Genomic DNA, 13,235 nt, shown 5'->3' with positions numbered 1-13,235 from the left:
AGTGGCTCTCTTTACCAGCACAGAGGGCAAGGGGGGAAAGCAATATGGCAGTCTTTTGAAAAGGAAGATAAATGATACAGATTGCCACACATTAATTACCAAAGAATCATATTTAAATAGTCTTGTGCTTTTCTTTAAAGAAAAGGGGAAATAAAGGAAATGTAAAAACAATGGTTGTCACCAAGGGCTGCTCTTAAAAGAGCCAAGTACCCCCAAATTAAATCCATGCTTCTTAGTCCTCATTTTCCCATAATGTTGACATAATTCAGTGATGGCATTTTGCCAATTATCTCCAGAGTAAGAAATAGGGCATTAACCACCTCTTTTCTGAGGAACAAAGTTCTTAAGAAGGAATTGATTACTGCTTGTCAGGGTAAACAGTAATTCTCCGGATCTATTTTTTATGGTATAAAACTTGAAGGGAAAACATTCAATCTGAACACATTCATTGCTTTAATAGTCCTTGGAAGAACATAATCTTATTTTTCCCTCTTTTCAATGTTATAAGAGTCTTCTTTCATTTAATGGTCTATAGAAACCAGGGGTTGGCAAACACCAAAACCCTCAGAGCCCTAAAAAGGTTTATAACAAATTGGGAATATGTGATTCCAGCCTTGCTTCTTCTTCCAAAAGCCATAAAACATCTAAATGATACATATATATGAGTATATGGATGGAGAGCTATACACACACACACACACACACACACACACGCATGCACGCACTATTTCTTACTCTCCTCATTAATGCAAATAAAATATATTTTTTCAGGAAGATTTAATATGAAATCCAAAAGATATATAAGGAGAAAAAATCTCATGGAAATAACTTCAAATTAATATCTTCTTGGAGACTAAATTGCTATTTATCATAGTAAATAATAACAGAGGAAAAAAAAATAACAGAGGGAAAGAAAACCCTTGTGCTCTGTTGAAATGTTAAATTAAATATAAGAAGGCTGCAGAAAAAATAATTTATGATAAATCCAGGGAATATGGAGAGTACTTGAATTCACACATTCAATAAATATTACACATACCAAAGTATTAAGACATTTATAAATTATCCGTTAGCTCAGCTAGTGTAAGATTGTTTCCAAAGCAATGGTGCAGGGATAATGAAACGCCACTTTACCATTTCTGTAGTTTGTGGTAGTCATATACTGTCCATTTCCATTTTTTTTTTCTTTAAGGAAAAAAGTCTCTTATGCAGCTAAAATTTAATTTGATAACTTTTGTATTTGCTTTTTACACTAATGAAAAACATTGAAATAGGGCAATATTGGATTACATGTCCCTTATTATTAGGGCATCAATCTATTTTTTTCCTCCTGTGATTCTAGTATTTCAACAAATTTAACAGGTAATGTCATAATCCCTTTTAACTTTGGGATTCTTTAATTTTTTTATATCAAAACGTGAAGGTCCAATTCTTGACGACATTCCCAACCTTCACATACTCCCTTCTTTATGTATATCAGTCAGAGTCCTGGCAGGAAACAGATGGCACACACAAGCTGGCTAATTAAAGAGAGTTTAACAAAGGGACCATTTATAAAGACGTGACAGGAAATAGGGAAATCGGGAAATCAACAAGAAATGGGGCAGGTACCTCCTGAGGACAAAACAGCCAGAGTGGTTACCATCCCTAAGCTGGAAGAAGCAAATAGAAGTAGTTATCAGAACCCGGAGAGGGTAGCTAATCAGAGGGATGTGTCAGGAGATGTAGCCTTCAGTGAGGTGACACCACTAATCATGGTAGTGCTCTGGTAGGAAGGGAGCCGGCAGAATAAAAACCCCAAATTTAACTCTTTCTGGTATCTTGCCAGCAGTCCCCACTGGTAAAACCAAGCCAGAAATCAGAGGACACGGGAATCCACTAATACGGTCTATATAGATCAGCACCCAGAATATAGACAGGGTTGAAAAAGTGATGAGGATCTAGAGAAGCAGAATGAAGATATCCATCATACTCCCCACTTAGAAATATATTATAGTGAAAATCATCTTTCAGTTTGGAAATAGCATGGTGGGAGTTTTTCATCAGCAGAACTAGAAAGCAATTTGTAGGTTGAAGAGTCCATGGGAAAAGGAAGACTTTAAACAAGACACTCGGACAGGTTATAAGGTAAGAGAAATATTTATTTGATTTTGCACAAGAACGAGCTTATACTGAACAAATCCAACCAAATAATATTAAGTGCAGTAAAACAAGGAAATAGGGATGACTTTTCCTGTTAGAAAATATTAAGTAACCATGCCTGTGCATTATTTTTATCATTACAATAACTTGTTTCAGATTTCTTTTCAGAGTGTATACTGTACATAACATGTTATAGCTTCTTTGCTTCTGAAAATATAATTCATTCACTGCCTTGCATTTTATTTTTTTGCAGTGAGGAACCTAACTGATCGTGAAGATTCTGATCTAGAGAAAAATTTTCTGCACCAGTGAAGCTAGAGGCTTTCAAAGCTCTGATGGGCTCAGGCTTTATATCCAGGGGTCATGATGTCATGGTGTGTATTCCATACCCATTCTTCTACCATGGTGATGTCAGACACAGTAGAAGCAGAATTCTGGTCTCGTTTTGCCCCAAGAATTTTCCTTTAGTGATTTTCTCAAGCTTCACAAATTTCATAATTGAATGTTCACTCAGCTATTAACAAAGCTGCACTTAGCTGCCCACAAATCATCCACTTTAAGTTTTGACTTTTTTTTTTTTTTTTGGTCTTTTTAATGAAAGAACATTCTTTAAACAGAAATCTCCCGTGAGACAGTTAACTTCACAGTTCCTGAAGGCACTGTGGATCCACTGAGCAACAGATGTGGCCATTCTAGAGAAGAAAAAAGAGGAAAGAAATGGATGGTATAAGCTGTTAAGCCATTAGTAAATACTCACACTTATTGATTGGTACACATAAATCCAACTGGGGCTTACTTATTATTTATGCACCCCTTCAAGTTCAACAGCCCTTCACTTCTCATGTCTCTACTACTGTAGAACCAATTATGCCCAGTTATTTGTGGCAAATTATAGACTGGTTTAATTTACCACATGGCATCGTCTTAGATCACATTTGTCCTCTCAATTGTTCATTCCGAAAATATGTGTTGAGTATATTGAGCCGTAGGTATATTGATGAATAAACAGACGTGGTCACTACTCTCATAGGGCAGGAGTTACAGGGGGAGGGGAGAAAACTAATAAACACTAAGCAAACATACATTTAAAAATTGTGAAAAAGTGCTAGAAAAGAACTAAACTAGGTGGTGTCAGGATATTAATACAAGACTGGCTACTTGGTCAAGGTAGACTTCTCTGTAGAAGTGATATTTAAACCAAGACCTCAAGGCAGCATGTAAAGGTCAGCCAAAAGCACAAGGAACAGAATGAGTAAAGGCTTTGAAGTGAAAAGTTTTGTTTAGTTAAGAAACTGAAAAAAGGTCTGGGTGAGAGTTTTGAGCTGGTGAAGAAAATAGTGTAGAGATAAATTAGGAAAAAATAGCAGGGAAGGGCCAATTATACATAATTAGTTTTTAGCACGAAATATCAAAATAATACAGTACATTACAAAAAGAAAAAAATTAATATCTTACTCTTGATTCCTTGTACTAGCTAACTAATGATGATAATATTGTTACTACAATCATAAGATGATGATATCCTTTTACTTCTTGAGTGCATACTCTATGTGAGACACTTTCTTAGGCATTTTAAATACATTATGTGATTTCAACCTCACACCATTCCCAGTGGGTCATTATTAATACTCACATTTTCTAAATTCAGAAACTGAAGATCAGAAAGCTTAAATATCATGTGCAAAATCACACAGCTAATAAATGGTAGAGCAGGGATTAAAATTCAGGTTAGTCTGACCCTAAAAACCACCCTCTATTTGTGTGTTTTCTTTTAAAATTTATTTAGTCCCCTGAGAGAGAACACACACACATGTAACTCTCTCTCTCTCTCTCTCTCTCACACACACACACACAGGAGTTGCATGAAGAAAAGAGAGAGAGGGAGAAGTGGACTTCCCACTGAGCAGGGAGCAGGACATGGCACTCCATCTCAGAACTCTGGGATCAAGACATGGGCCATAGGCAGGTGCTTTAAACCACTGAGCCACCCTGGCCACATGGGCCATAGGCAGGTGCTTTAAACCACTGAGCCAACCACTTTAACCCACTGAGTGGGTTTTAACCACTTTAACCCACTCAACCCCAGGTTGAGCCCCAACCATCCTCTATTTGATATTTCCTCTGAAATAAATGACTTTAGATGATTTAAAAATATATTATACTTTAGTATGATAAAATCAAAAGTGTCTGTTCTATAAAAGATTTAGATACTTCAAACATTGTTGAAGCACACGAAACGGAGGGAAAAACTAATTCATTTCCAAGAAGAGTATTATCAATTTAAGTTAATACTCTTCTATTCTTAATTTTTATTAAGCAGAATTCTTATTCTCATAGCAAGAGAAAGTCTCAACATCTCTTGGTTCTCCAGTGGTATTTTAAAACTTTGTCATTATGTTTAGAGGCAGGTTTTCAAATCATAATCATGTTATGGTTTCCCAGTCCAGTGACCCAATGAAGTAAGGGATATACCAGTTCCTAAGAATATCAGTTCCTCAACTTATATAGCTTTTGAGCAGAAAGTGAGGGAGTTTCTGGAGCTTTCTTCCATTGAGTATATGAAGCTAGTATTAGAACTCATGGGTAGAAAAATCATTATTATGGTTCTCATCAGTATGTTTTAGGAAGAGACTGTATATTTTTCAAAATCTTCAAGGAATGTTTTTCTTATTCCATATCAATATTTTCTGTTGTAATAAGAAAAGTGTTCTATAAATATTTCAGTGGAAACCCTCAATTAGGGAAAAATAGTTCATACATGAATGAGTAAGAAAATATTCCATCAGAGTTCCAGTTTCAGTAATGGCACAGTTGCTTATATAAAACTAACTTTCCCTCAGATAACTACAAAGGGTCTGGACAAAATAGGAAAAATAACTATTTGAAAGCAATAGGTAGTGACCAAAAGCAGGCAGACACTGGAGAGGTTTCAGTCAGTGAAAAAAGGGAAATGTGTGAGGTTTATTTTCACTTGGCATTTCCCCCTGAGGACCGTCTGTAGTCTATGCAGTTTAGGCTAACTATAACTCAGGCAGAAAGACACAATCTGATAGGCCTCAGATGTCAGAGGACAACTTTTAGGGTTGCCAGAGTGGTTGTAAATTCAGAGGAAAATATCTAGAAAGAAGGGAGTGAATCAGCATATAAACTCCCCTTAAATTGTTGCCTGGTCTTTGAATTACAGAAGAGACTAAAGAGATAATGAGTTACAGCTTGAAGGTTGAAAGATCTGGGCAGAGATTGCAAAAGCTGCTCACTGTGGGTAGCAGTGTTTAAAATATGTGTCCTTCCAAGTTAGGAAGGATTGATGAAAAAATTCAGGTTTTTCATTGAAGGCCCAAAAAAGGCCATGATCAGGAGTAAAACGGTGTCTCAAGGTTAAGAGACTCATTTACCCTAGAACTAGGGGTAAATCTGGAATAGACCCACCTAACCAGTATAAAGTGTAGCTTGCTTTCTTTCTTTCTTTCTTTCTTTCTTTCTTTCTTTCTTTCTTTTTTTAGTGTAGCTTTCTTAAGTGCAAGGTGATTGGTCAGTAATTTGCAAACTGCTAGAACAAACATAGTCTTCAGAGGAAGCTAACAGAACACAGAATCTGAATCTATACCACATATCATCTATAATATCCAATAAACCATAAAAAATATTAGATTTGTGAAGAAAGACAAGAAAAGGTGATGCCTAATCAAGAGAAAAAGTTGTGAAGAGAAATGACTCAAAAATAATCCAGATGGAATAATTTGCAAAGACTGGAAAGTATATATTTTATATATGTTCAAAGGAAAAAAAAATTGATAAATCTTAGCAGATAAATAAAACTATAAATAGAATTAAATGGAAATTTGGGAATGAAAATTTCAGTATTTGAAATGAAAAATTCATTGGATAGGTTTAACAACCAATTAGATATGGCAGAAGGAATATGCAACAAATTTAAAACAAAAAATAGAAATTATCCAATCTTTAAAACAAAGAGGAAAAAAGACTGATATAAAAATAGAGCTTCAGTGACTTTCAGGATAGTATTAAGCCATAAAACATGAGTAATCATAGATCCAGAAAAACAGGAGGGAGAAACTGTGGCAGAGAAAATATTTGAAGAAACCATGGTCAAAATTTTCTCAAATTTCTTGAGAAAAAAAACAATAACACAACAAAACAACCCACGAACTTAGATACTCAAAAATCCCAGCAAACATCAAAGAATAAAGTCACACAAAAAATCACATGTAAGTGTATCACATTCAAACTTCTAAGAATCAAAGATAGAGAATTGTGAAAGGAAACAGAGGGGGAAGAAGGCATATTTTATACAGGGGAACAAATACACAAATGATAACTGAATCCTCATCAGAAATGATGGAGACATAAAAACAACAGAATATCACCTTTAAAGTCCTGGGACAAATCTGTGACTCCAGAATGCTATATTTAATAAAAATATCCTTCAAAAATAAAAATATTTATAGATAAATATAAGTTGAAAGGTCCGTTGGACCTACAATATGTATCTACAATATGGAAAATGCTAAAGGAAGTTAAAGCTGAAGGGAAGTACACCAAATGGAGACTCAAATATATGAGAAGAAATGAACATGAGAAATGGTAAATATGTGGATAAATATGAAATATAGCATTTTTCCTCCCTTAACTTCCTTAAAAGATATTTGCCTAATTAAAGGAAAAATAATAAAAGGAATTTTAGAGTTTACAGCTTATATAGTTACATAATAATTATATGATTATTATAGCTCAAAGACTAAGGGGGATAGAATTCTTTTGTGCTAAAGTTCTTATATTTTATGTGAAGTAGTATAATATCACACCTTATTATACTGTAATATATTAATGCTATAAAATGTAATCTCTAGATCAGAAACAAAAATAATCATATAAAAATTATAGTTAAGAATCCAAAGGAACAGTTTAATTTAAATAATATAAAAAATTCGTAAATGAAAAGAAGAAATGGAGGAATAGGAATATGAAAATTAGATAGGACAAATATAAAACAAATAGCAAAATGGTAGCCCTATAGCCACCAATGCCAAAAATTATATTAAATGTAAGCAGACTAAACACTTCAATTAAAGGACAGAGATTGTCATACTGGATAACAAATAAGAACTAAGTATACATTATCTATAAAAAATGCAGTTTAAATATAATACCACAGATAAATTGTAAGTAGATAGATCAAAACAAAATGAGTATCTGAAAAAAACTGACTTCAAGTTTAGAAGACTTGCTAGAGAAAAGAAGAGCATTACATAATGACAAAACCGTTAATTTATCAGAAGACATAAAAGAGTACATTGTTAGTAATTGCATTTATATGAAGTTTTTAAAAGGCAAAATAAATCTAGTACAATGAAATCAAACTGAAGTTTGCTATGGGAAATTGGTATGTCTAGAAGGGGAAAAAAGGTACTTGCGTGTTGGAAATATTTTAGTTTTTGATTTGTAAGACTCATCAAATTATATATATAACTATGAAATTCTCAATCATTAATATTACCTCGATAAAAACTAAAATAAAAGGTGATCCACTGAAACCTAGTCTGATAATTAGGAATAGTAACAACCTACTATTATAATGAATTATAAAAATGAGTTATTTTTATATAGTACACAGTGTTTCCTTAACACCCTGTTATTTATGGCTATGTCTATCCTATGTTTTAAAAAAGTTTAAAAAACTCATTGTGAGTATTTTTGTGCTAAACTCAAATAAAGACTGGAAGACAGTTAGCTTTTAATTTCCAGTTAATATATTTATATATGTGTAATACATTTTAATGTTATTTATATTCAATATATTTAGTTTTTATTCATTTATATTATCATTTACTGTATAATTAATATATATTATAATTTACAGTATGATTAACATATTAATCTGCTTATAAATAATATAGATTCTAAATACATGTATATATAAATATGTATTTAAGAATCCCACTTCCATCAATATTTTAATGTCTTCACAGAATTCATTTCATGCTATTATTTGCAACCTTGCAATTAAAGTATATATGTAATTATATTTTTAGCTTAGTTTTTATTTTAAGCCATTTTTTCAATGTCTGAATAAAATAGTCATATAATTATATTATACAATTATAATATAATATAGCATGTTGCATCATAAAGAGTTACTAGGACTTATTTAACTATTTTTCTATTTTTGGGCATCTTGGTTTCTTCCTTGATTTTATATGACAAATAATATTGAGGTGAATATTGTAATGCATATATAGCACCTTCCATATTTTAGAGTATTTCTTTAGATTATATTCTTAGACCTGGGATTAATGGGACAAAAGATGTTTGAGTTGGGACAGAGAGTAGGCAAAAAGGTATATATGTGGCTGTTGACAGGTATTTTTCAATGTCACTAACAATTCATAAGCATTACAGTTCCAGTACATCCGTCAGCATTGGAAATCTTTGTGAAGTATTTTTATTTTACTGTAGTATGTGAAAATAAAAATTCATTATGTTAGTTTACATTAGGATTTTAATTACTTAAAGGTTGAATAATTCCCTCTTTTTTTAATAGCTGTATTTTGTCAGCGAATTGTTTATACATTCTTTGCTGATTTATTTATGGGGAAATAGTGTTTTTTCTTGTTAACTTTATATGTTTTTAATTTAACAAAGAAATCATATCTTCCAGAAGAATATTTTTCCAGTCTCTAGTTGTGACTTTTATTTTGCTAATTTTATCTACAGAAGCTCAAATTTTCTTTGAGGTGTATTTTCTCACTTAGAAAAGGCCTCTCCCTTTCAGAATGTCAATATTTGATTACATCTTCTTTGTATTTTTAATATCTAACATTTCTTCCATGTAAAATTTGTTTTTATATATGATAAGAAGATAAAATTACTTCCCTTAAACTTCTGTCTGTTGATTCCAATATGTATAGAATAATCCTTTCTTCCTCTATTGATTTGCAAATCTTTCCTGATCATACCTGAAAGCCTTCATTTTAATTTCTCATTTATGGGCCATTTGTTTCCATAGATAGATCTAGTTATCCATTCTAATGTTAGTACAGAATTCTGCTTTCTAAACTTCATGTCTGCTGTTCCTGATATATGAAAGTAAAGTTTAGGAAGTTATGAGCTTCATCCTTAAAACTCTAATTTTGTTTATACCTCAATTATTTCAGTAATACATCTAGAGTCTGCCCAGGAATTAAAAGTAGCCCTCTGATTTCCAATTTTCAAATTGGCTGTTTGGTAATTACTTATTAAAGGAAATGACCCTCTAATCCTTCTTCCCTTCATATTTATTTCTCAAGTGGACACATCTCTAGTTATTGTTTGAAGCTCAAAGCATAACTGCTTGAAAGTACTTTGGCTCATCAAAGGGTTCATGTGTCTCTCTTAGATTTAGGAAAGACAACTTCAGTCATTCATTTGACTCAATTTAAATTCTGAATGGAGGAACTCCTTTTTACCTAAGCAAATGAAATCTGAAGACATTTTTAAGAAGATGTTTTTTACCACCCCCCTACCCCTGCTAACTTCTAATTCCTCAGATCTGATTTTCAATGTCATTTGTTCCGGAGGTAACTGGTGCACATACTGTACAGTCTTTTAGCACGGTGCACCTTTCCTTCAGGGCATCCGTGACAGTCTAGAATGTTGTCTTTATCTGTTTCCTGACTTGATTAATATCTATTGACTCTATTACCAACAATAATAATAGCCAATACTGAGTGTTTACTCTGAATGTGTATGAAATGCTTAGGAAACTTTTTAAATGGATCTCTCAAGTAGGTAGTAAAATTATCCCTATGTAGGTACTATTATTATTCTCATTTTTCAGGTAAGCAAATTGAGCCACAGAGAGATTAATGGACATTCCTTTAGGTCACATTGCTAGAGTGGTTGACCAGGCTTTGAATCCAGGTAGCCTGATTCTAGATACTGTAATTCTTCCTTTCTAGACTGGTGCTGCCCAGAACATTCTGTGATGATAGAGATGTTCTTTATATGTTCTGTCTAATATGATAGCCACTGGCCACATGTAGCCATTGAGCAATTAAAATGTGGCCAGGGTGACTGAGAAATTGATGTTTTAATTTTAATTAATCTTAATTAATTTAAATAGCCACATGTGGCTACCAACTTATATATTGGACAGCATAGCTCTAGACAATAAGGTGCTAGGTAATAATTTCCAGGAGCAATTGTGTCTGTTTTGCTTATCACTACACTCCTGGTACCAGTATAATACCTGGCACAATGTATTTACTGACTAGAATGAATAACTCTTAGACGGGTAGGGCAGGGAGATGAGAAGTAAAAATGCTGCTCTGAAAGCACCAAATTGTGAAAAATACTCATCTCCAATGCAATATCTGGAGCCTGTTTTGTATCCATTTTATTTTTAAAATAACACAAAATAAACATAATAAAAATTTTTGTATCTGGGATATATATGATAAAATAGCACATATTTTTATAAGTCATATTTAATAAGAAGGGAAAAGGGAAACAGCATCAAATAGTAACTTCTAAGAATCAGCACTTATCTGACAAAAAAATGAATTTAATCCTAAAATACACTTTCTGGAATACATTCCTATCATGAGGCAAAAAATCCTACTAGTTGTTTATAAGACAGCAAATGACAAACTTATTCATGCTCTTCACCCCAGAAAACACTCTCATGTTTTTCTTTTACTGAGCTCATTTTTTTAGTTGGAAATATCGGTGTGAATCATATTTGGTGTGTTTCTCATGCTATCACCTGGTATATATTTTTGTAGTCATTACTCAGAATGATAATCTTTGATTAAGGGTGTATATGGGGTACCTGGCCGGCTCAGTTGGTGGATCACGTGACTTTTAATATCAGGGTTGTGAGTTAGAGCCCCATGTTGGGTGTAGGAATTACTTAAAAAAAATTTTTTTTTTTTTTAAAAGAGTATAAAGGGACTTGACTTTAATTGGTAATTGAATTTCAGGAAGTATTTCCCTGTTGGTCATTAATGCTGAAGTTTCAGCATTTTGCACTGCTAAATGTACTTATATTTAATGTATATTAAAGCAATACTGCATGTACATTAGTCACTTTTAGTAGTAATAGAAGTAGTAGTAGTAACTTTCGAATTTGCTAATGCACTTTCAGAAAATGCATTAAATATTCACTCAGAAAGCTCTGCTTGATTGACAAAAATTACATTGACTGAAAGAGACAGAAATTTTGGTTTGAAATAGGTAATAGTACCTCAAAGCTTAAAGCATTTTATATTTCTTTGCCCTGTGATGTCAAGCCAACTAGTAAGAATTTGTGCTAAGTGAATCTGAATTAAATTGCTCTATTGAAAAAAAAATTAATGGAATTGTTCACTTAAGAAACAGAGTAGTTAGAGATATCTGGGTGTGCAATGTTGGAAAAAATCTGAATCTTTGCTTTCCTGTGTTGTTATTATTAAGCCTTCAGATGACTTCGTTTTAGTGTTGATTCAAAAATTATGACTGAAATACAATGACCACTAAATCAACATTTGTAGGAACAATAATCAAGTAGAATGCTTTCAACTCTGTGTCTATGAATTCTATATATTGTCTACATTATCTGTATTCTCGTTCTCATTGAAGTAAAAGGCACATGTTCTATTTTGCTATGAGATGAAGAAAAATCTTTATAATGATTTTTCTCCAACTGTAGGAATAAAATATAGTAAGAAGCAAATCTTAAATTTTTCAACCCAATGTAACTGACCACAACAAACCAAGAAATATGCCCATTTTTTCCATATTGATTTTCACTTTGGAGAATGTAATATATTTATTCTGTCGATATATCTTACAGACCTCATAAAAGGACCAGATAAAAATCAATAAAATAATATTGTCTTCCATCATGAAAGAAGAAACATGAAGTTTGTGTTGTAGATTTCTTTTCTTTTTTTTTTTTTTTTTAAGATGTGTACAGTTAGATACTTTAGGGCAATCTAAGTAGGTGCTTTCTGTTCTGGTGATATAAATGATTGATCATTCTGATTTCTGATCATGTGCTTCCTTCTCCCTGAACATGCTTTGAAGATGCACAGAGCAGTTAGGCTAGGCACTAATAAAGCTGAGCGGCCCTCCTCCCACTTCTGTTTAAACAATATATAGGGGAAAAAAAATGCTTCCCATTGGCCAGGTTACGCACTTTAATATCAATGAGCCCTGGGTACAGCTGGCCAAATGCTCCCTACTTGAATTTAATAGGCTTTACCTTGCACTGGCAGAGAGTACACTCAGTGCCATGTTTGATCCAAGAGGACCCAGTGAAGCGAACCACATTCATCTCATCCAGGCAAGTTTTGGTGATGTCATTACGAATGGTGTCGGCCTGGCAAGGGTCAGTGACACAACGCTGGCAGCACTCGTTCTCTGGGAGGACACTGAATTCACATTCCACCTCTGGGCAAGGCAGAGGCCAACAGTCAACTTCCCCCTGCTGTAAAGAAAACAGATGCACAAGGGCAGAGAGAGAAGAAGGGAGGGTTTGGAAGGAGGTAGGGAGGGAGGAAGTACAGTGTTTACTGACTTCTTAGTTTATCTGATGAATAGTTATACTCACACCTTCAAAGCCATAAATCTTGCAGGGAATCTACAAAAGCCCTATCACAGAGCTGAGCTCTATCCTGCAGGTGGATTTAAGAGTGTTCAAGGATTAAATGAGAATAACAATGAACAAAAGCAAAAACCCTTTCTCTTGAAACAATCACATTTACACACTCCTATCTTTTCCCTGACAGAGGAGAATTATTTACTATGGAAGAAGGTTTCACTTAAATTTCTGCATATCAGGTGCTTTTTTCATTCTTTTGATCTTTTCTCCCTCTACCTTCTCATTTATTCCCTTCTGCCTAACAAAAGTTTTGTCCATTTACAAGAAAATAAACTGAAATAGGAAGGGAATTTGGCAGGTTTGCTTTGTTCATTTATGTTTCTCAGGTTAGGGATTTTGGAGAAAAAAAAAAAAACAACAAGTAGGAACTGATTTCAGGCAGCTTTATTCCACATGGGGAAATTGTGTGAATTGGATCTTTTAAAAATTTAGTTCCCACCTGTTTCCTATT

At 33.3% G+C, this 13,235-nt stretch overlaps 1 protein-coding gene across 3 annotated transcripts in view; it reads right to left on the bottom strand.

Annotated features, from left to right (window-relative positions):
• Positions 1-2,120: 2,120 nt before the first annotated feature.
• NELL2 (neural EGFL like 2) overlaps positions 2,121-13,235 on the bottom strand; it is a 319,702-nt gene continuing 308,587 nt past the window's right edge. For all 3 annotated transcript variants that reach the window (XM_077870366.1, XM_077870365.1, XM_077870367.1), the window contains 2 exons: positions 12,386-12,610; positions 2,121-2,834 (listed from right to left, as the gene is read on the bottom strand). In XM_077870366.1, the coding sequence (XP_077726492.1) occupies positions 2,784-2,834; positions 12,386-12,610 (276 nt within the window). In that variant the 3' untranslated portion in view covers positions 2,121-2,783. The remainder of the gene's footprint in view (positions 2,835-12,385; positions 12,611-13,235) is intronic.

This window comes from Canis aureus, chromosome 25, assembly GCF_053574225.1.
Source record: "Canis aureus isolate CA01 chromosome 25, VMU_Caureus_v.1.0, whole genome shotgun sequence".
NCBI classification, from domain to species: Eukaryota; Metazoa; Chordata; class Mammalia; order Carnivora; family Canidae; genus Canis; species Canis aureus.
The sequence above is the reverse complement of the archived record's forward strand: the minus strand, read 5'-3'. Positions and strand labels throughout refer to the sequence as shown.